We start from the raw sequence: 22078 nt of genomic DNA on the forward strand, positions 1-22078 counted from the left end.
AAGTCATTTCTCGTTTACTTGTGCTTGTTTTTGTTTTGGGGGCTTATTCATTTACTTTTTTCATTGGTGTGTTTGCATTCTTGTTTGTTTTTTATGTATCTTGAGTTGTTTTCTTTACATGAAAGGTGTTATAGAAATAAAATTAATTTGAATTTCAGTCAAGTCACTTCACAGTTTTACAAGTACTGTCCATCCTAGGCCTTAATAAAAGTGTGTTTTTCCTATTGAGTCTAAATTTGTACAGAACGGTCTGTGTGTGAGTGTGTGGGCGGGGGGGGGGGGGGGGGGGGGGTTATTATTTCCATCATTGCAGAGAACCATTACCACCTTTTCCACTGTCATTTTATACACTTTTTTTTGGCTACTTCACTGTCTTGGAAATTGGAAATTTCTTCATATTCACATATATATTCTTGTCTTCCATGTGCTGCATAAATTGCAGAAAATATAACTTGCAATTTACTATAAAAGTGCCACTTTTTTTATATACATTTGTGAAGGAGAAAAGAAATTTACTTTTGGTTTAATATTTGTATATTTTTTGTATAAGTCTTATGCTGCTTGTTGTTTTTCCTAAAAAAAATCATTACTGACATGTAACAATATAGTATATGTGTAAGGCTATTTCTAATAATTCATTTTTGCAGGAAGTGTTATTCATTTAGACATTTCCAATACTTTATTTGACATCTTCTCAGTAGAGACGCACACAAGCATCGACCCACTTATACACACTCTAAAACAACTGCATAAAAAGTTAACAATCCTACACTAATATAAAGATAATTGGGAATTGTGTCGGTGATGAATGCTTTTCATACACAGAGATGCCAAGAAAAGATAAATGAATAAATGTCAATTTCATTTGAACAATGTCAGAAATCGCATAAGATTATGTCTGTCTAACATGATTCGTTTATGTTTCAGCATTTGTAAATTCAGGTAATAGCTGAGTGTACAGATGTTTGAAAACATTAAAAGACAGTTTAAGGAATCTAATAATGAACATGCCACCTTATTTTATTCAAATATCAGTGTTAAAGTCATTTCTATGTTAAATGCTAAGGTTTTTGTAAAAAAAAGAAAAATTTAAATGAAGAAAAACCTAAATGCTAGAGGCTCACAACCAGTGTTTACTGTTCCTTGTTGTCATTATGTAACCACTAGATGGCAGCACAGAGAAGTTCTAAGCTGTCATGCTTGGTCAGTCATTTGTGGAAACCAGAAGTGCAATGATTCTGAATCTTTTGGTTAAAAGTTTAATTTCTGCTCAGGTACATTAAATAGTACTGGAACTGTGAACATAATTAGAAAATTACTTTATAAACCATTCACAAGCTAGAAAAGGAGTCTGCAAATAGTGAAATATTGAAAGTTTTCCATTCTATTTTTATATTTTATATTTGAATGACCAGACTGACTAATTGAGGTTTCTGAGGTCAGCATGGCGAACTAGGTTTTGGCAGCTGGTGTAAGAGTGACTTCATGAACAGAAATAAAAACTCTTAGCACTGTTTTTGGGGGAAAAAGCAGTTCTTCTAGACTAAACTTTGTTTTATAAAGGTGATTAATTATCAAAGCAATCAACCCCTGACTTAAAAATACAATTTTTTCTTTAGTTTTCCTTTCCCCCAAACTCCACCCTTTTACAAGATTTTAAAATGTCTGTTATTACCATATTATGGAGTCTAAAAGGGGCTGGTCTGCGTGGTAGAGGACAAAGGTTAGGTAGGCCCCTTCCTACGACATGTTTATGACCAAACACAGGAGGGGAGTTATTGTGTGTCCTTAACGAAAAGAAGAAAAAAAAACTGGGGTGTTGTGATGGTTAATGAACCCTTATACGACTGGTAACTGACAATAGGTAATGCATCCGTTCAGGAAGGAAATAGTGAAGGCAGGATGGTATAACTTGCTCCAGAACTGAACAGTGAGGGGGAAGGAAAAAAAATCCTCTCAGTGCAGCTGAACCCCCCCTTCTTCTCCTAAGCGGTCAAAATTATTTTCAGCTGCTCCTGACTGCAGGGATTTACATCAAACCTCAACTGCTCTACTTCCTGCTTGGCACCACAGCGTGTGCTCTGAGTGGCCCCGTAAAACTGAGAGGGTGCCCTCAAACAAAAAACTCTGACACATCATTTTCCAGCCCAGACCCTTCCTAACCAGCCCAGGACTTTCCACGTGTTGATTGTGAGCAGGTGGACTCGGTCTGTCCCGAGAAGGTCTAACCACTGGGACAAAGCCAAACTAGACACTTCTCTGTGAGTGTGAAGGTGCTAATCTTTGATTTTCATCTAGCACAGGGGTGTGCAAACTTTTTGACTTGTTGGCCACAAAGGCTTCCAAAATTTGACAGGAGTGCTTTGGTCCTCCATCTCAATGGAATCTGGACAAAAGCATGCTTTAATTCTGACATAAAACAGAACATTTTGGAGTCTTTCTTTCAAAACGGTGACTTTTGTTCTCCTTTTGGTGCCAATTGCACCAATGGGTTGATGTACCCTGAAGGAAAAAGATGCATAACATGCTGCGTTCATGGTGTTGAAATGATCGGAAAATGACTGTCCAACTCAGAAAACACACACAAAAATCTTTTAACACCACAAGAATGCAAAATAATTTTCTGCACCTGGACAAATGTCAATGTACTGCTAGTGCACCATTTATGAGGAGACACCAGAATTTCAGGGAAAACAAAACACTAATAGGTATTATCAATAAAATCCGGTTTGTGGCCCCCAGGTCGTTGCCCACCTCTGATCTAGCAGCTTCTTTTAGATAGTAGTTTGGTCTCATTATGAAGTCAATGTTTGGCAGCTTGAGGACAGCTGCATGCAGGTCATCTGCAGGTAATGAAGCTGCAGGTTCAAATCTTGTCAGACTGCAGCCTTAATGGATGTCTTCATGGATGTTGCAATAAACCACCTCTGCTTGGACCTTTATGATTCATGGTTGGAATAAAAGCAGAGGTTTGCCTTCATCTTGTAATATGTCCTCAAAACATTGTTGTTTTTAGAAGAAATCTGATGAGTTGAGAAGAACTGATGTCCTCTCCTCCTGCGTGTAGTGCTGACATGGGGCACAAGCTGAAGCTGGAGACTATAAAGCTGGTTTGATGCCGAGAAGACTCCACTTGACGTGAGCGCAGACAGAAGGGGGTTGGCTGAGCAGGCGGAGAAGAGGGGGGGGGACAGCAGCACACACCTAGTTCAATGTTCATTATAAAAAGAGAGTTTGTGAAGGAGACTCGAACCCCGAGCAGCTCACCTGGACTTGCTTCAACCTGATCCAGTCAGAGCGGCGTCTGTGTCCCTGGGATGCGCGCCGCGTCCAGCTGAAGCGGCGCAGTTTGGCACATCTTCCCTCCGGGCTGCAGCCGGACAGAAACCGCGCTGCGCATTACAGCTGCTGCCTCCACGCTTTTCCTTAACATGGGATCGCACTGTCGAGAAGGTTTGAGCTGGAAAAGTTTGCTTTGGTGCGTCCTGCTCCTCTGGCTGTGCACGTATGTGAACGGGACGTGGAAGACGAGACTTTACAAAACGTTTCCTGGGACGCAGCAGAGCAGAGAGGCAGCGGCTCGAACCCCCGTCTATCAAAAAAGGTAACACACTGACACAGTCTTGGTGTGGCAGTAGGCAGTTGTTCTTCAGTGGATGGTTGCTTCCATCTCCAGCCATCTTCCGGATCCTAAATCTAGTTTCTCTGTGCGCCTCTTTCTCCATCATCTGCAGCCTTTCAGCTGTCAGGACATCTTTTCTCAGAGTTCCTCACTTTCAATCCTAATTGTGTGTAGCTTTAAGGGAATGATCTATCTCTTTAGGTTGAGTGTGTGTGGCCTGAAAGTGTGTCCAGGTGGCTTTCAGTACTTGGACGTTTTTTCCTAAACACAAGCAGCTGGGATCCCGCTGCATCTGGGCTTGTTTTGGGAAGATCTCAGTGTTTTGCGCATTAACGGACAGCAGGGGAAAAGCTGCTGCTGGTCTTAGTCAGCCCCCTGCCTGCTAAAGGCTTTGAACAGAAGAGGAGCTGCAAGTTTCAGGTCACCTGCTGCCTGGCTGGATCTGTGAGGAACTGGATGAATGAAAGTTGCAGAGTTGCAGCTTACAAACTTGCCTTTTGGCAAACTGGGTCTGCAGTAACAAAGTTCTTTCACACATACCATGTCTGCACACACTGATTATAAAAATCAAAGGGGATTAACAAGTCTTGAGTAATTTCTTGACTGCTTAGGTCACTCTGCACTGGGGCTGATAAAGTGTTTGTTCACCCTTGTCTTTCCTAATGACTTTATGGGTTCAGTTCCCGGCGTGGTTGGAGGAGGTATATGATGCCTCACTACTTATCTTTCACACTTCTTTATCTTCTCTCCAAAGGATTGTGGTGGAATGAGAGGCAGTCTGAGCTCTGGGGCTGACAATTCTCACTCAACTTTAAGACTTTGGCTCAAACAACTCTAGTGATCTTTTCAAATTATTCTTTGTTGGCTCGCAAGAAGATTTGGCTTCAATATTTACCAGCTTGATCTGAGATTGCACATGAAGAATCTGTACTTTTAAAACAAGGGATTTCAAACTCTTTTGATTCTGGAGTAGTTTATTACATTTGGATCAAAAAAGAGAAATGGATTTACCTTATGAACCTAAAAAGCTATTGATGGCTGCATAACCTTTCAAGTCTTCATTAAAATTATTTGTTTCTTAATAAAACATAAAAATACAAGTGTCGAAAACACAAATTTGATTTTTTTTCACCCCAGTTTTATTGCATTTTAACCAAAATAAAATAAAATGGTTATGGGCATTCCAATGTCATACTACTTTTTCTTCTTTTCTTCTTCAACTGCTCCCTTTAGGGATCACCACAGCGAATCATTTGCCCTTTCCTCTCTATCCTGGCGTTCACACAAACCACCCTCATCTTCTCCTTCAACATGTTCTCTTTGCGCTTCCTGTAGGCTTCTTTCAGAGGAACTCCAACCACAGCATCTTTGTACCAACGTTATCTTCTGAATGTGTCAAAAGCATCTCAATCTTTCTGATTCTATCAATCCTACTCACTCCAGAGAACTTTTGCATCCTTCATCTCTGTTACCTCAAGCTCTGCCTCTTGTCTCTCTTTCAGAGCTTCTGTCTCCAAACCAGCAACATGGTTGCTCTCACAGCAGTCTTCTATACCTTTCCTTTCATTTTTGCTGACACTTTTTTTGTCACACATCACACCTGAAACCTTCCTTCACCCACTGCTACCTGCTTCTGCACTCCTCCTTATCTCTTTCCTAACTTTAAACTGCCTAGTGGTAAAATGACTGAAATTAAAAAAAATCTAAAACTGTGGTTGTTATAAGGAGTTTATGGGAGATGCAGCAAAGACTGGAACCCTTTGTCATTTGATGATTTTAAGCTATGAAGTTCTTGCAATTTTACCCAGATTTGTTAACAAAAATTGGACAATTTAAAGCCAGAAAAGTGTGCCACTAGCTTTGTGTGGTGCGTAGGCAAACAAAGAAACAAATGAGCCACACAATGACTTCTTATTGAGACCATCTAAGACTTTCTAAAATTTTCTATCTGTGAGAGAGAGATTTTAAATATTTGTGTTTTTGGTTATGCAGTCTGTAGGTGAAGTCTTACTCCCTTCTCACAATTTTTTGTAATCTATTTTAGTTTAAATTGAGGATTTTCGGTTAATCTAGAATACTACTCGATTGCAAAAAAAACCTCCTTTAACAAATATCATCTGGGCCAAACCTTCTAAATTCAAATTCATCTAATTTCTGAAATGAGAAGAAAAACAAGATTATCTGTTTTTTTTGGGTCTTAATTTAACATTTGACACAGTTGTCACAGCTTTAGTACAATGAGGCTGAGCTTTCCCTCAATGTATAGTCTTATTTGTGCTATTCCCCCCCCCCCCCATTATGAAGGAAACCTATGTCAAAATACACTGGACTGATCAACTTCAACTTTAAATCCAGTAACAGACTTTAGTGACAGTTAATTTTCCTGCTACAACTCTGTGTTTAGAAAGGAAATCCTCGGATCCCCACATTAATGACGGCCATTGTTGCAGACGAAGCATAACCACCACATGACAACAGCATTCCTAGACAGCAGCAGCCTCCCACAGTGGGTCATGGCTCCCCACCACTGCAAAAGTTGCTGAGAAAGGGGTCAAAAAGAAAAGCATAAAAAAGCCCGAGCCACTGACCCGGCTCCAACGCACCCCGAGTCCACACATCACAGCACACACATGAACTGCCCCCACTCAGTGTTTAATGTCTCTTTTTCAGTCTGGGCTGTCTTGGAGGCAGGAGGAGGAACCATGCAGTGATGTTAAGTAATGTAAGGCTAATCACTGTCTGTAAATTCTTTACTTTAGTGGAATTCCTTAAAAGGATCCACATTTACAGTGCAGAATGCAGAGTCCAAGCCTATAAACTCATGACAAACACCAAAAAAAGATACATTTTTCTTTTTCCTCCAGTCTTCTGTGAGTTTTTACCGTTGACTATTAAAGTCCCACTTCAATCATCCTTTGATCTATTTTCGAAGCGTTCCCAGTGGTCTTTCAACAATTTTCTAGCCAAACTCATAAAACATTTTGTTTTCTAGGACATGGTTTCTGCAGAGCGGCAGTAGTTGAGTTGTTTGTTTGTGGGTGGGACTGTTGACACAGAATAAGACTGTCCCCATTACCTATCATGCCTTTGTTTACACGCTCTACCGCTATCTTACAGCCCCTCACAACCCCAACCTAACATTACTTGTGCAACAAAAATGGCGAGCAATGCTGGAGCTATCCAGTCGTACAGTTTTGATCCAGATTCCAGCTCAGACGAGGAAAACCAAGACGTACATGGATCTATTTGTTTACATAAGGAAGCATCAGAATGGAGTGGAGGAGGGAGCTTGTGGTCTGCTGATAGTTGATTTTTTGTAAGAACTATAAGCTTTTTCAAGTGGCATTCTTTCGTCTGCTCTTGATTCACCTCAATTCAAATAAATAAAAAAATCAGAGAGGGAATTTTTATCTTTATATATTTAAAATTTGTCCTCTATCATGAGAAAAATGCCTCAAGAACACGTTAACAACATTCGAAACACAATTTTCATTGGAGAGGGTTTTTAGGTTTGTAAAGGGCAGCAGTGGCGCAAAGAGCAGTCGACTTCTGTTCAGAAAGAAACAGGTTTGGTTCCCACTTTGGCTGCTGAAGAGTCCCTGGGCAAGACACTGAACCCCACTTTGTTTCGGGTGGTCTGGTTAGCGTCTGGTGTGGTAGCTTTGCCATCATCAGTGTGTAAATGTGTGTATGTGTGTGGGTGGACAGGACTGCAAAGCACTTTGGGTCTTAATGAATGTAGAAAAGGGCTAAACAGTGGGACAAAAAAGTATTTAGTCAGGGACCAATTGTGCAAGTTTTCTCACTTAAAAAGACAAGAGAGACCTGTCACTTTCATCATAGGCATACATCGACTATGAGAGACAAAATACAACAAGCAAAGAAATATTTATTTTAAACCATAATATACAAATAAATTCTTTAAAAATCAGACAATGTAACTTTCTGGATTTTCTACTCATTTTGTCTCTCATAGTTGGTATACCTATGATAAAAATGACAGATCTCTCTTCTGTTTTCAAATGGGAGAACTTGAACAATTGGTTGCTGACTAAATACATTTTTGCCCCACTGAAATATAAGCCCTTGACCATAATCTGCTGAATTAAAAAGAAACTCAGAAACAGTTAAAAAGCACCTTAATAACCAATACTTCTGATTTTTTCTGCTTAGTTTATCCTTAGATGATTTATTTAACAATGGGGAAATAACTGTTAAAATGGGCCAACTAATGTCAATTAAAAAATAGATATAATTCCTTAATTAAAAGCTGTCTAAAACTAAAAAGGATCATATCACCAGCAACATTTTCTCCTTGTCTCTTCATTAGCTTCACCTTGAATGTAACTCTATTTGTCTCTATCAGTTCTTGTTGTTGTGCCACATTTATCTTATGCCTCCCCGCCGTCCCATGTGACCAGCGCTGCTTCATAATTGCCTTTCTGATTTCCCATTTGGAGCTTCATACTGTGACCTTTAAAATAAAATAATCTCCTCGCTCGTAACTGTCCGATTTCCACATTGATCTTTTGTTTTGCTCAAGGATTTTCCCATGGAACAGAAATCCATGGAATGTTGTTCTTATTTCTAAATATTTTATTTCAAGTATATCTTTGAACTGTGAACTCTTCCCCTTACGCTGTACTTAATAGCCTCATAAGCTCGTATTTGCCCTCATTGATTCTTGTGATAGGTGTGCATCACTTAGTTCTTCTCTTGTGGAATGTGCCCTACCAGACTCACAAGATGAGGAAACTGTATGCAAGGTGAAATGAGGACAATCAGCCACTAGAGTATAACATCCAGGGTTTTTCACACTAGCTTTTGCTCTGCATTTGCATATATTATAGTTAAGGGTTCAGCTGTCTATCGTTTCTTTCCAATGTCCTCCCATCTTGGCGTCTGTAGCACCGAGGAACAGATGGGACAAAGCTGGGATTTTTTTTCTTCTTTTTTTTTCAGGGTTTCTTTCTTAACGTTTGGCTGTGGCCGCTTGTGACTGTGAGATGGATGATGATTTATTTAGTTTGGAGCACACATTCAGAGTGTGCCATGTGTGCTTTGAGACCTGATACTCACCCAGGGCCTGCTTGGTGCTTTGCCAGAGGAACAGCATGATCCTGGTGAGTTGCTCACTTCCTAACACATGGGTGCCTCAAAGAGCAAGGTGGTGGCTATGAAACATTTAAGAGTGGAGGACTAAGTGCACTAAGCATTAGAACTTCTTTTTTATGGACGGTTTCAGGAAGAAGAAGAGATGGGATACAAGTATACGTTTGATGGGATTATACCAAAGACCGTAGATCTTCTGTGGTGGAGATAGTCCGATTTTTGTTACTTTTTACAGCACATTTAAGATGAAAGTCAAACCGTTTGACAAATTGTAATTATCATGCAAACTGCTCTTGTTATTTCCTTCATTAAAGAAACCGCAGACAATGTTTTCTTTTTGCCAAATGAGTATGTGTGAGGAGAAGGGGGAGCACCACCAACCCCCACCCCATTTCCCAACACATGCCCCCCGGCGATAATCTTGGCTGTTCAGGTGAAACCTCCTTCCAGCCTTAGAAACTGTTGTTTATCAGATGGGTCTTAAAGATAAGTGGTATGGAGCAGTTGGGGTTAGTGGCAACCAACCCTGCACCCCCACCTCCTCCCCAGCTCCACCTGACCACAGCTCCTTCACATTTTCCACCAGTGATTGGAGCATTTTTCTTCTCTGGACCAGGAAAAGCAATCATAGGGTAATATGGTATAGATCTATGCTCATATTTGTAGTCTTGCTGGTGACGGATTTACTGTCATACATGAATGGTGGGTTTGTCATAAAAAACATGTGGGAGTTAAATTCTCTTACCTGTTTTAAAGGTTTAAAAGGAATTTAAAGCAGCTTTTTTCCCCTTTACCCTAAAATGGACCTTTTAGCTGAAAAAGGGATAATATTTTACTTGGACATGAATTGGTGATCTGTTGTAGAGTTGTTCATGTATAGTACGCCGATAAAGTCATAATAGAGAACAGTTTGATGATAAAAAATTAGGTAAGATGCAGATTTGCATCATCTGAAAAAATTACTTTTAGGTCAACAACGAGTTACAAGTTTCATCATCACATCATTTTTTTATGTAAAGTTGTATGAACTTGAAATGTCAATAGGAAGTGTCAGTACACGAAGCTCCTGCTTACAGGCTCAGGTTTGTGTACAGCCGCCGCCACATGTGGGGATGGTTAATGGAAGCTGCATCCCATCTTTTGCCTTTGGTGGTTTTCTTTTGAGTAAACTATGTCAGATATGCGCAAACACATGGCCTCACAGGTTGACATCCAGAAATTGGTGGGAACACTTCAATTTTTCTGAACATGCATCTCTAGAGCGCAGGATTCTGCTGTTCGCTTGGTGCTTTTCCACAACCACAACTCAGAGGTGAATTTCTAATGAATTACTGCCGCTCTGCAGATACTATGTCCAAGAAAAGGACTCCGCTTTTTTGATTTTTTTGTCTAAATATAGCATATTCATGATTAAAAGACTGCTGGAAACATTTTTACAATAGATCAAAAGATGATCGTACTGACACCTTAAAAGTTTAAAAAGTAATGAACAATTTAGATCCTTACTGAGCCCTTATTATGTCTAACAAAACCTTTCAAGGTGAGAAGAGAACTTGTGATAAAGATGCAAACAAACCTTCATCTTTAATCCTCTTTCTGGAACTACTTCTGAAACCCTAACACAAACGGATGTATATCAATAGAGGATAGAGTACAGTGATTAAAACCATGTAAACACCACCCTCCAAACAAAAGGATGGGGGAGGGAAGACTCTGCCACACTAAATATATATATATATATATATATATATATATATATATATATATATATATATATATATATATATATATATATATATATATATATATATATATATATATATATATATATATATATATATATATATATGCATGGCTAATAAGCTTTTGAGTAAGTCTACATGTTTACCTGGAATGCCTCTTCTTTAAAATGTATTTGATGTCGATTTATTTCTAAATAAACAAAAACGTTACATATATTTATTTTCATTTCTATGATTAAACAAAACAATGTATTATATTTGCTTTCCCCCACAGGAACTGGTGCCCTCACACAGTTACTAAGACGATAACCTGCCAGGTGCAGAATGGAACCGTCCTCCAGAGGGTCTATCAGACCTGCCGCTGGCCACAGGGATGCTCAGGAGGCAGGTGAGGGCTGAACACACCTGCCAGCACAGCCACTTTTGAGTGCCTAAGATTAAAGGACTTAAAGAACCTCTAAATGAATACATTCAACTATAAATTTCGTTTAGAATTAGACCCTAATGCATCTACAGAAATAGATTATTTTTATGTTCAATATTTTGTCACTGTAAGTTACTGCAAGAAACTTTCTGAAAAATGTGGATTAAAATAATTTTCTGGAAGAACTTTTAGTAGCTTTGAAACAACCGAGGGTTTATAGAAACTTATTAAATAAAAATACCAAATCTAACCTTTAACTTGAAAAACATAGGGGATGTTAAACTAAAACAAACTAAACATGATTTGAATAAATGATGACAAGAAACAAAATAAACAAAAGGCAAAGAAAAGCAACCAAAATTAATGATTTTAACTTAAATATCTTTTTAGTGGCGATGAGTGACCAGCCAGTTAGCAACACAATAAAAAGGTTAACAGCGAAAAATAAATAACATAGGCTACAGACAAAATGAAAAACTCCAAAAAGGGGCGTTAATGTGGTCGACCTCTTATCGGAAGATTGTGAGTTTGATTCCCACCTTGTCAAAGTGTCCTTGGGCAAGACACTGAACCCCACCATGCCTCTGGTGGAAGGTTAGCGCCAGTGTTCGGCAGCAGAGCCACCACTAGTGTGTGAACGTGTGAATGGGTGAATGGGTGAATGGGACTGTGACTTCGAAGCGCTTTGTGCCTTCAAGGAAGGTAGAAAAGCGCTATACAAGTATACGCTATTTACTATTTTAAATCTAGATCAACTTAGTAGCCGACTTGGACCTTTAAAAAGCTCAACTGAACCCAACATAATTTAAACATAATTCCCAACAAAGAACTCAGTTTAAAAGATTTAAGCTCAATGACACATCTTGGAATATATGGTGTTTATGATAGCCATGGGCAGAGGGTTGGTTAAGATTCAAACACAAAGACAAAAGAAAGTACTGTTCCCCATGATACATGGTACAGTCCACTTCCTGTGACCTGCTCCTCAAACTGGCTCCACCCTCTGTGGGCCTGATCAGGTAAGTCCAGCACCACATGTCATCAAACCAAAAACACAGAAATGCACCTTGACCAAACTTTGTAAATCCAGGATACATTATGTCTAATTTGAATAAAATACTTTCCAATAAAACAAGCTTGTTATTTAAACAATAATTTATAATGTGAACATGTTTTGTTGTGGAACTGAATACTATCCAGGGAGTGGCTTACTGATTGGTTGATTGGAAAAGCTGACTCGATTAACTAAAATTAGGTGTATGTAATAGAAAGTGAAAAAGATGTGCAAATAAAATCAAAGACACACTTGAATTAATGCAGTTCCATTTAATCAGATTTGATATGGTTAAGTGTTCCAATCTGTCCTGACACGGCCGTACCCAACAACAGTTGTGTTCTCAAAACTCATTGTTGTAGTTTGACATTGAAAACATTTAAACATTTTAGAGTTTGTAATTTTTTTTTCCATCCTATTATTGGGATCCTGTTTGTCTCAGTTTGTGAAAATGCAAGTGACCTTTACATTTTCCCAAACTGCACTACACCATGTCCACTGTGACCACATCCGAGTCTTCATAGCGATTCTAGTCAGAAGGTTAAAGAGAGAAGAAGATGTGGGCCTTAAGCCGTTTGAACCGTCGGTAATGTGAATATATACATATATTCATATATATATATCCATTTTAAAAACAAGACTTCCTGTTTGGCAGGTCTGAATTAAAAGTAAGTGCTGTTAGATTCATGGTCTTTAAATTGACAGATCATTGTTCCGCCTTAAATGGCCATTTTCCAGCAATTGTCCGGATTGTCTTTCTCACTGGTGGGAGCGGGGTTTAGTATTTTATCCAATTAAGACGCCATGAATGATAAAAAAGTGAGTTTTTATTTGCACAATTCAAGCCAATGGGTCACTTGACCACACAGTCTGTAACAAGCCACTTTTATGTTGAGTTTTAATTTCCTTCTTTGTCCCTCCATTCCTTGGTTTGGCTGCAATTATTTTCTGTGATTTGAGGGCGAAATTGTCCTACTTTCTGACTTGAAGCACTTTGGTTTAACCCCAAGTACAATAACTAAATGAGTAAATGAGTAAATGAGTAAATGAATAAAATGAGTACCTGTGTTCAAATGTTTTTTTTTCATAGGAGATAACCTTAAATTGTCGGTATTTTTCAGCTACAAGACCATGATCAGACCTTCATACAAAGTGGTTCATCGCACTGTGACCTCTCTAGAGTGGAAATGCTGTCCAGGGTTCAGCGGTTCTGCCTGTGAAGAAGGTAAGAGAAGCTAACTTGTCTCTACTTTCTCTGTCTAGCCTTCACTACATCACTTTCCTCACGTGGCTCATTAAACTTTTTATTCTCCAAACCTTGTGCTGGCTCTTTGTCACCATCCTTTCATTTTTAAATTGCTGTCTGATGTCTGTAGTCTAATGTGCTTGCATATGACAGACTTTAGAACAGCAGTGATTTCCATCAGCCTTACATTGTGCAGCTTCTGTCTTCTAAATGAAGCCGAGAAATAAGATCTCTCAGCTTTTATTGAGTGAGTCAGTTACTCCCACTTTATTATAAGTTTTAATGCCTTCATTTAAAAAAAGTCAATATGCCGCAGAAAGATTTATTACTTGCGGTGTTTTTTTGTTTTACAATCCAGCTAGAACCAACTCTTCATCTGCCACTGCCATGCAAGCACTGCTGTGTTCATTTTTCATCTACAGTAGCTTTACACACACACACGTCTTCCCCTGGCAGGGCTCTACAGTCTGGCTCAAAGGGTGGAGCTCCTGTTTTGCCGTGACTGAGGGTCTGAATGGGTGTAACATAAATTGTCAGACTATGTAATGCAAAGGACAATAAATATTTACAGTGGTTAAAGTGGTTGCTTTTTTGTGGTGCCAAAAATGAGGAAAAAAACTATTTCTTTTATGCTCCCACTTTGAGATGAACTAAGAAAAACCCGGCCGTCTGATTGGTCTGAGGTTTGCAGTTAAGTGGAGAAATTTGAAAAAAAAAAATTCCCTGTAGTAAATGTACTAAAACTGTTGAAAAGCAAAAAACAAAAACTGTTAGACTTAACAGAAAAAGAGTCATGCAAAGTGAAGAAAGAAGGAAATGATCCAGTAAGGTTTTTGCCTGCGGAGATTCCCATTTGGTTGTCATGGCAGTAGAGAGCTGTCAGGCCAGCAGGGATGCTGAGATTAGCCCCTTATCTGAGCGTGTTCTGGGTAGCTCTGATCAGAGGCGCTGCTGAGTGGAATTGACAGCTCTCATTCACAGGGCTTTGAGTTTGCAGCTCCCTGGATGCTGTTTGGGGCCACCATACCCAGATTTTTTTCTGTTTCTTCCTCGTGAGCTGAACCCCCTGCCTGCCCATAACCGGATACCTCACTGCTGTCAATCTCATTCTGCTCTTTTTTTCAACAGTAATAAAACCTTGCACTTGATGTTGGGATTTAACTGTTTGGACTGTCAGGGATGTGAGATTTTTAAAAAGATGTCTGTTTTTGAACAAAAAGTGACACCGACTTTCTGTTTTTTGGAGGTATGAATCAAATGACCTAAATGACAACGTACCGGCAACTGTCAGGCTTGTTTTTCCTGCCTATTTGCATATTTTGGATTTTGGTTGGCAACAAAAGATTGAGGAAGCTTAAAAACAGGCAAGTAATTGTAAATTTAAACCTATTGCTCACATGACTACATCCTTTGTTTACAGTCTGAGACTCCCCTCTGCCTTTTAGTCAACATATGTAAGGAATTCACTCATGGAGGGATTTATAAAGTTTGTCCAGAATTACTAATGTCATAGATAAAACACGTTCAATTTATGCAGAAGATCACATAATCCTTGTTCAAGTTTTGGATTATTTTACTCTAACACTTGAGAGGCCACTTGCAGAAGTCTAAGAGTGAGAGCTTTAGAAAACACAAAACAAAAAAAAACATGACAGAGTGAACAATGTGATGAGCAACTTTCACATTCGCCCTTCCTCCTTTTTTATTTTTTTCCCTCTATCCCCTGATTTGCCTCAGTTCCGCATGATTGATGTAATTACAAGGTTCTAATTGTTTTTTGCGAGATTGGGGAGATATCTCCTTACTTGTGGACCTGAAACACAATGGTCTTTATCCATCACTGAGCCTGAAGATGGAAAAAAAAGAGTTTTTGCAGATGGAGGCACTTTCATGACCTGCCAAAAAGAGGGATTGAATGTATGCTTAGCTGTTTTTCTTTTTAAAGTTCATTCTCATTTTCAGCTGAGATATCAAGTACATCTAACACAAACATCAAAATTACTCCTAATTTAGAGGAAATGTTGAGATGAAAACATGAAAATTATACCCATTATTTTATTAAGTCAAGCTTAAGGACTCAGTGAGATTCGGCAGCCGAGCAGCCTGTCAGAAAAGGATGAATGCATACTTAGTAGTTGGAAAATTAGGGAACATTATTGGCAGTTTTGTTTTTACTTTTATTTCTTACTTTGCATGGAGTCCAAAACGTATGGAGATGGTAAAAAGACTCACTGATTAAAGTAGATATTTAAAATATATTTACCTTCAGTTTATTGGAGCAAACATATAGGTGGAGGGGCTGTAGATTTGAATTAGCCTGGCTGTCAGAGCTTTGCCATGGGGGTTCCCCATCTAGCCATATCTAAAGTGGAGGCTGCGGTTTTTGGGTCACAATTACAGTATGGCTGGGAGGCAGAAGTGTGCTGTCAGTAATAAGCCACGGAAATGTAATCTGTGTTTTCACAGCTCAGCGCAGCTTATCGCAGGCCTGCTCTAACCCCTCACTCTAAACATCAGTCGGCTGCAGCTTGCCATTTGCAAACCAAGAGTGGGATGCTGGTGTGTGTAGCACGTGAGTGTGTGGGTGGAAGAGCAAAGCGTGGAATATTCCTACGTTGAGAGATGCAGCTGTCCTCTGTGATTAGGTGATTTAATTGTCGCCGGTGTGTGGCTGTAGGTGGAGGGACTCCAACCAGAGGAGTCAGCCAGAGGGGATCAGAGCTGAGCAAGAAAGGGTAACCTCCACTCCCACTCCTGAACGGCACCCACCACATGACCGCATGGGCAAAACTTTGTCACCTTGTCACTCAGCCCACTAAACTTTTTTTCTCCATCACTTTCATTTCTGAATTAGCGTTAGTGGTTTAGATTGAGTTTTTAAAAATTCTCCTTTGCTGTTTTTCATTTGGAAAAACGTAATGGTCTGATGTCAGATTTTGCTGCATGCAGAATGCTGATGAGGTCTGAAGACGTGCAGGCAGGAAGGGCAACAACAGCTGAACTTCATAACTATGTAAATGATTAGCAGACATGAGGAAGCGTATTTAAATTGAAAGCAGCTGATGTTGAAGATGAGTTGGTCTGAAGGCTCCAAATGAGATTAGGTGTGCGAAGGTACTGCATTCTACATCCTGGGAAGCTGTCATGATGGTCATTAATTAAAACTATTAAAATATCAACCTCCTTACCTCCAAAATTAACTTAAATAGACTTTTTTGCCTTTGTGCCAGCGTTATCTTTTTTAATCCTAAAATGCAGAGGTTTGTATCAAATATGAGAAAAAACAATTATTTTTTTCTTCCAGATTTTTTATGGCAGTGATCCTTTAATGAAACTGTTAATTTGATTTTAAAATTATTAAAATTATTGTTTTATACTTATTTGGTCTGCCTGACTGTGTTCAAAGTGAAAAAAATGCCACTGGACTTTCAGAATGTCGCACTGCTGTCTTTTTAATCTTCATAAAAATTTCATCCCATGCTTTGTATCTTTGTTGGGTTTTGTGTATTTGATTTCAGGATTAGAAATGTCTTTTCTACTTAATGATTTATTTATCATTTCCCAAGGTGTTTGTGTGGAGTACATTGAAAATCTGAAAAATGGAAAATGCTGTTAAAAAAGGGAAAAAAGTAGGCCAAGTCAGCAAAAAAAAGACTAAAAGGGAGAAAAATATGGTCCTGAAGTCTTCTGTCCCCTACATAGCTGTTTGGGTTTTCTTTTTGCACATTCACTTCAAAGCCTGACTGATCCCAGCATCAGAAGCAGAAAGGGAAGTGATGCTTTCTTCCTGGACTGCTGCAGATCAGAAGTTACTCAAGAAGAACCTTTCATCTTTTACATTACAGAACAAAAAATAAGGTTTTAAACATTTTTTGACCTTTTTCTTTTATTCAGCTGACTGCTGTTCAGCACACTTCCACTTTCCAACCTTGATCCAAACATAACACGGCTCTACTGTTCTTATGGAAGCTTTAGGATGTTAATTAAACATTTCAACCTTTTTTTCTCTACAGTGTAGATACAATGGCAGCATTGATAAAGCGGGAATTCTTTTGAAAAAAAGTCTAAAGTTGATCAGTTCAGTGAAGCCAGCTTTAACCTTCAGTTGCAGCATTTTAAGGGCAACCTCTTCAGTTCCAGCACTTTTAATTCCAACTTAAACTTTTTTCCTCTTTAATATGTATTTAAAACTGTACAGCACATCTGTACTTAACCATTCAGAAAATGTTTTATTTTAATTAATTTTATTTTTATGTTTTGTGTTGGATTTGATATGGAAGAGGATTTTATGCGACTTTTCCATTGAAACTTTTTAATTTAGCTACCGGTTTTTGATTTGATCAAGACAAAGGAAACATTGTTCCATTGAAGTCTAGGCTTGGCATTTCATTTTCCTGTTGCTGTTTTGTATAAATAAGCACCCAACCTAACACAGAAACTATTGAATAAAAAATGATATGGGGGAAAAAAGCACAGAGCCTGAAAATCTAGTCCATGGCTGCATCTTAAAGTGGAGTTCTTTATCCTCAGATGGCCTCCACACAAACTTAACATTTCATGCTTTTGCATCATTCAGCTGGATGGTTTTCTGTAAAACCTATTGAGGTCTTCCTCTCACTGCTGTGTCAGCCCTTCTGCCCAGTGATATCCAGAATGCAACATTAGGTAATGCAATAAAACAGTCAGTATCATACTCTTCAACTAAACAGTAGTTGTCAGTATTTTTATTCATTGCCTTAAGTCCTGTCAGCTTGACTGGTAAATTTGGGGCGTTATATGATCATAAACATTTACAGAACCACATAAGAGAAGCACCAGTATTGTTTCACTGTGGGCCGGGATTTTATGAGCCCGCACTTCAATATGAGTCTACTCCCACATTTTACTGAAGCACAAACAGACCGAGCACCACATCACTGTAGTCTCATTGTGATGACATCATTTATGGCCTCTTGGCCCCCCTGACTTTGGTCTCTGCTTCTCAGCCACTAAACACAGTATTTCCCAAATATCTGACTTTAAAACTCTTTAAAACACCGTTTTCTTTTCATACACTTGGTGGATTCTGTGTTCAGCAGGGTCTAAAGGGATTTGTACTGATGGTTTTGATTAGTCCTGGACCAAAGACAGAGAAGAAAGGCGAGTGGGATCAACTACACCAGTGGTTGGTCCCATTGGAGACATGCCTGCTTCACTGCAAGAGCAGAGTCTGACCGATCAGAAGGGTTATTTTTTCACAATCAAGAAGAAGAGGAAAATAAAATCTGATAACAGCTGTTGAGGTTTTTAATAATTTTCCAAGAACTTGTTTTTGTTAAGTGAAAGTTAATTGGCGTGTACAACCCAAAGGTTTATTTCAGTCAAACCTGGCAAAGGTTTAGTTGTCATTTCTTTTTATTTTACAAGTTTGCACCTGCTGGATCATCAAGGTTGTTTTTCCAAAATAAAGTATAATACATTTTTCGGTATAATAAAATACTGCAATTTTTGTCATTTTCATATATGGTAATATACTATGCAATACATTGTGATTTATAATGAAATGTCCTACAACATAATTAACAGATATTCTATATTCATACCACGGTCCGGGTGAATACTCGATTCGGATTGGATGCTGGGTGTGGATTAAAAAGTGATAAGGGGCAGTGATAAGGTACATCTGAAAAAGAAGTTCCAGTCACATAGCTTAAATGTTCTATAACCCTGAGCTGCCTTCTTTAAAACAAACTTGGGGTTAAAGGTGAACCTTCTCTCTGAACAGATGTTTTATTTTTCCTATTGTGAAATCAGCATATATATCGCTGTCCTCTGCAGCGGCAATAGACAGCATATATAAAGTTGTCCTTTGCTGCAGTTGAGGTCTGTGCCGGCTCAGCCATTACCATGAGAACGCGCTGCCCTTGTTATCATATAGTTTGCTTTTCGTGAAAAAGCGATCTGAACCGAAAAATTAACAAGAACAAATTACTAAAAATTGATTGAATATTCATTCATTTCCTAGGTGACCATGGTAAAAGCAGGATAATGGCCGACGAGGTGTCCATCATGAGAAATAACGGACGACACGGAAGCCTGAACTGTCCTCCACTTTGCATTGGATGGTTCAGGCTTCTGCGAAGTTCGTTAATTTCTAATGATGGACACCTCGTCGGCCATTATCTCTTACATATATATATATATATATATATATATATATATATATATATATATATATATATATATATATATATATATATATATATATGATATATTTTCCAGCTGCAATTTATTTTTATTTTCTGTCAGTTTTACTTGCAGGTGCACCCTGGTGTGGTATAGCAGGAGAGTAACTGCAAACGGGCTTTTTTAGGTTTTTGTTCTTGCTTTCCAGTGGTCATGTATTGTAACTGAATAACATTTCCAGTTGCTTTGATCTCCTTGGTGTGAAAAAAATAAACTGTTTTTTTTTTTCATTTGAACCAAATTTCTTTTCACTTGAGAACAAAATGTAAACCCATTGTGATCAAATGTTGTCCCACATATCTTCAAAACTCCACTGACATTCAAAAAATCGCATTGTAAAACATTGTAACTCTTATCATTATTTATATTATTTACTTCTGTTTTCTTTCCCACGTGAGGCTCAGGGGCACAGTTATACATAGAAAGTGTATCTTCTCAGTGGTCCACTTTTTGAGCTTTTGCCAGGGATGGTGAAGCAGTGAAGGGTGTTTGGAACCAGCAACACCCCAGCAGAGGGATTTCATTAAAAGCAAAACATAACCCTGAACCTCTAAACCCAGACCTGCATTCCACATGCTCCATCCCCCCATTGTGGGGGCTTTAACAGCACCTGTATTTTAGTTGGATTTTGGCCACGACCAGAAACGAGCAGCACATAATGGCTCCCCCTCCTCCACCTCAACAAGGACCATACATTGACTCCAGATAGGGGGTCTGCGTGTTCTGCTCCCTTGGGTGTTTATAGTCCTCTTAGTCATTACTGCTGAGTTCACAGTCAGTGTCTGGCATCAAGCACACACACCTGCATTAAAACACCTGCTTCCCTCTGCTCAAACACCTACATCAATCCTAATCATGAATGATTTTAACAAGAAGAAGCATTCTTATACCCCGGATACTGAAATGTAGAAAAGGAGTTTGCTCATGTTAAAAATGCCCTGTCTCACTATCTCATCTCCACCTGTCTGTACAGGTGAGATAACAATGTTTTTACACAGACTAAAAAACCTGTCTTTTTTTTTTTAGGACAAAGTTTCTGCAGAGCTGCAGGAGTTCATTAGAAATTTGCCTCTAAATTGTGGGTGGGCAGGCGGGTCGTGGCCTTCTGATAGTAGATTTTACATGACAACTACAAGCTTTTTCCAATGGCATTTTATTGTCTGCTCCCGATTCACCACAATTTAAATAAAAAAATAATCAGAAATGCAATTCTAAGCATAATTCTCTGTATGTATGTCCTCCATCATGAGACAAATGCCACGAGAACTTGTTAAAAACACAAAAACACAATTTTCAGTCTGTCTGTGAAAAACAATCTTTATTCATAACTGCATTAATTTAAAAGACTTTATTTTTGACACAACCGCTAAAGCACATGCAGATACAGTCTTGAGGTTTCACTTAAAAATAAAAATATATACTGTATATATATATATATATATATATATATATATATATATATATATATATATATATATATATAGCTCTTTTCAAGTTAACAAGAGCAAGTTAGCTCCACATTATTGTCCATCCATACATGACATTATAAAATGTCAGCTCAAATGTAAAGAACAGCGTGAGCTTTCTTCAAATCATTACCAACTTTTCCTAATAAGTAAATCCAATTTGTAAAATATTCAACCATCATATAATATAAATATTCATGAATAAAAATGTATTCAACTTCTTTCAAACATTTTAAATCAAAAACTTAATTCATTTACTTCATTCAAAACATCGTTCAAAAACGTAATGATTAAAAAAGGTATAAATAAAATAAAATTTTTCCAACTTCTGTCAGAATGATGAAGCCACTTTGATGAGTGGTGAACATTTTCGAGAGAGGATTTTGAGTCCAGATGCGATGACTCAACCGCAACTAAACCTACTAATGTCAGACTAATAATGACAAACAAAATTTGATCAACTTAAGATTTTTTAAATGGTTTAATGAGTTAGGGTCTTTGAAAAGTTTTCTTGTAGATTTTACATCAGCTTTTGTTAAATAAGTACTGACCGATGACAGGTCATGTGTTTTTGTACATCTCAGGTTGCCTTGACCTAACTTTGAGACGGGTAAGAACCAGATGGTCTTTCATTTTGTCTTATAGAGCCTTTCCAGAACCATGAATAAAAAGAAGTGGGCGTAAAAACTTTTTTTTATAAAACTCTATGTATGATATAAAATGTATGATTTGGATTTTTTTAAAATGTTGTTCTTTTAAAATAGCTTTTCACAATGTCACAATAAAGTAGGGACATGTTTGTTTTATTTTGAAAAGGCAGGAAGATGTGGATGCAGCATAATTTTCATTTTTCAAAGGCTGTTATTTATATTCAGATTATCCAGCTCTGAATAATAAAAACAGGAAGAGTAAATAAGTAAAGGGGCTTTATGAGTCATATGTTCCTGTCCTGAAGAGTTCTGGATGTGTTCTTGTCATTCTGCATCAGTTTCTCTCTTAGCATAACCCAACTCACTGTGGACGCCTGTTCCCAAGATTGTTAAGGCTCGGTTAGACGCTCATCTGTAAAGATGATGCTGAAGTTTGCTGAGGATTCAGGAAAGGTTTTCTTGTGCTGACATGCCTATGAGGGTCATATTTGTACAGCTGTTCTTGCACAGTTGAGAAGTGCATCACTGTGCCTGAGT

At 38.3% G+C, this 22078-nt stretch overlaps 1 protein-coding gene and 1 long non-coding RNA gene across 5 annotated transcripts in view; one reads left to right on the forward strand and one right to left on the reverse strand.

Annotated features, from left to right (window-relative positions):
- Positions 1-653: 653 nt before the first annotated feature.
- LOC110015616 (uncharacterized) lies at positions 654-3511 on the reverse strand. The gene is made up of 2 exons (XR_002290842.3): positions 3268-3511; positions 654-3163 (listed from the first exon to the last, which is right to left on the reverse strand). It is a non-coding gene; the product is annotated as an uncharacterized LOC110015616 (long non-coding RNA).
- Positions 3130-22078, forward strand: part of emid1 (EMI domain containing 1) — a 141665-nt gene continuing 122716 nt past the window's right edge. For 3 of the 4 annotated variants that reach the window (XM_078952959.1, XM_078952958.1, XM_078952961.1), the window contains exons 1-3: positions 3130-3604; positions 10751-10864; positions 13076-13179. In XM_078952959.1, coding sequence (XP_078809085.1) covers positions 3432-3604; positions 10751-10864; positions 13076-13179 — 391 coding nt within the window. In that variant the 5' untranslated portion in view covers positions 3130-3431. The remainder of the gene's footprint in view (positions 3605-10750; positions 10865-13075; positions 13180-22078) is intronic. The other variant, XM_078952960.1, reaches the window with a different exon arrangement.

This window comes from Oryzias latipes, chromosome 9, assembly GCF_053564925.1.
Source record: "Oryzias latipes strain Hd-rR chromosome 9, Olatipes_Hd-rR_3.1".
In the NCBI taxonomy this organism is placed as follows: Eukaryota; Metazoa; Chordata; class Actinopteri; order Beloniformes; family Adrianichthyidae; genus Oryzias; species Oryzias latipes.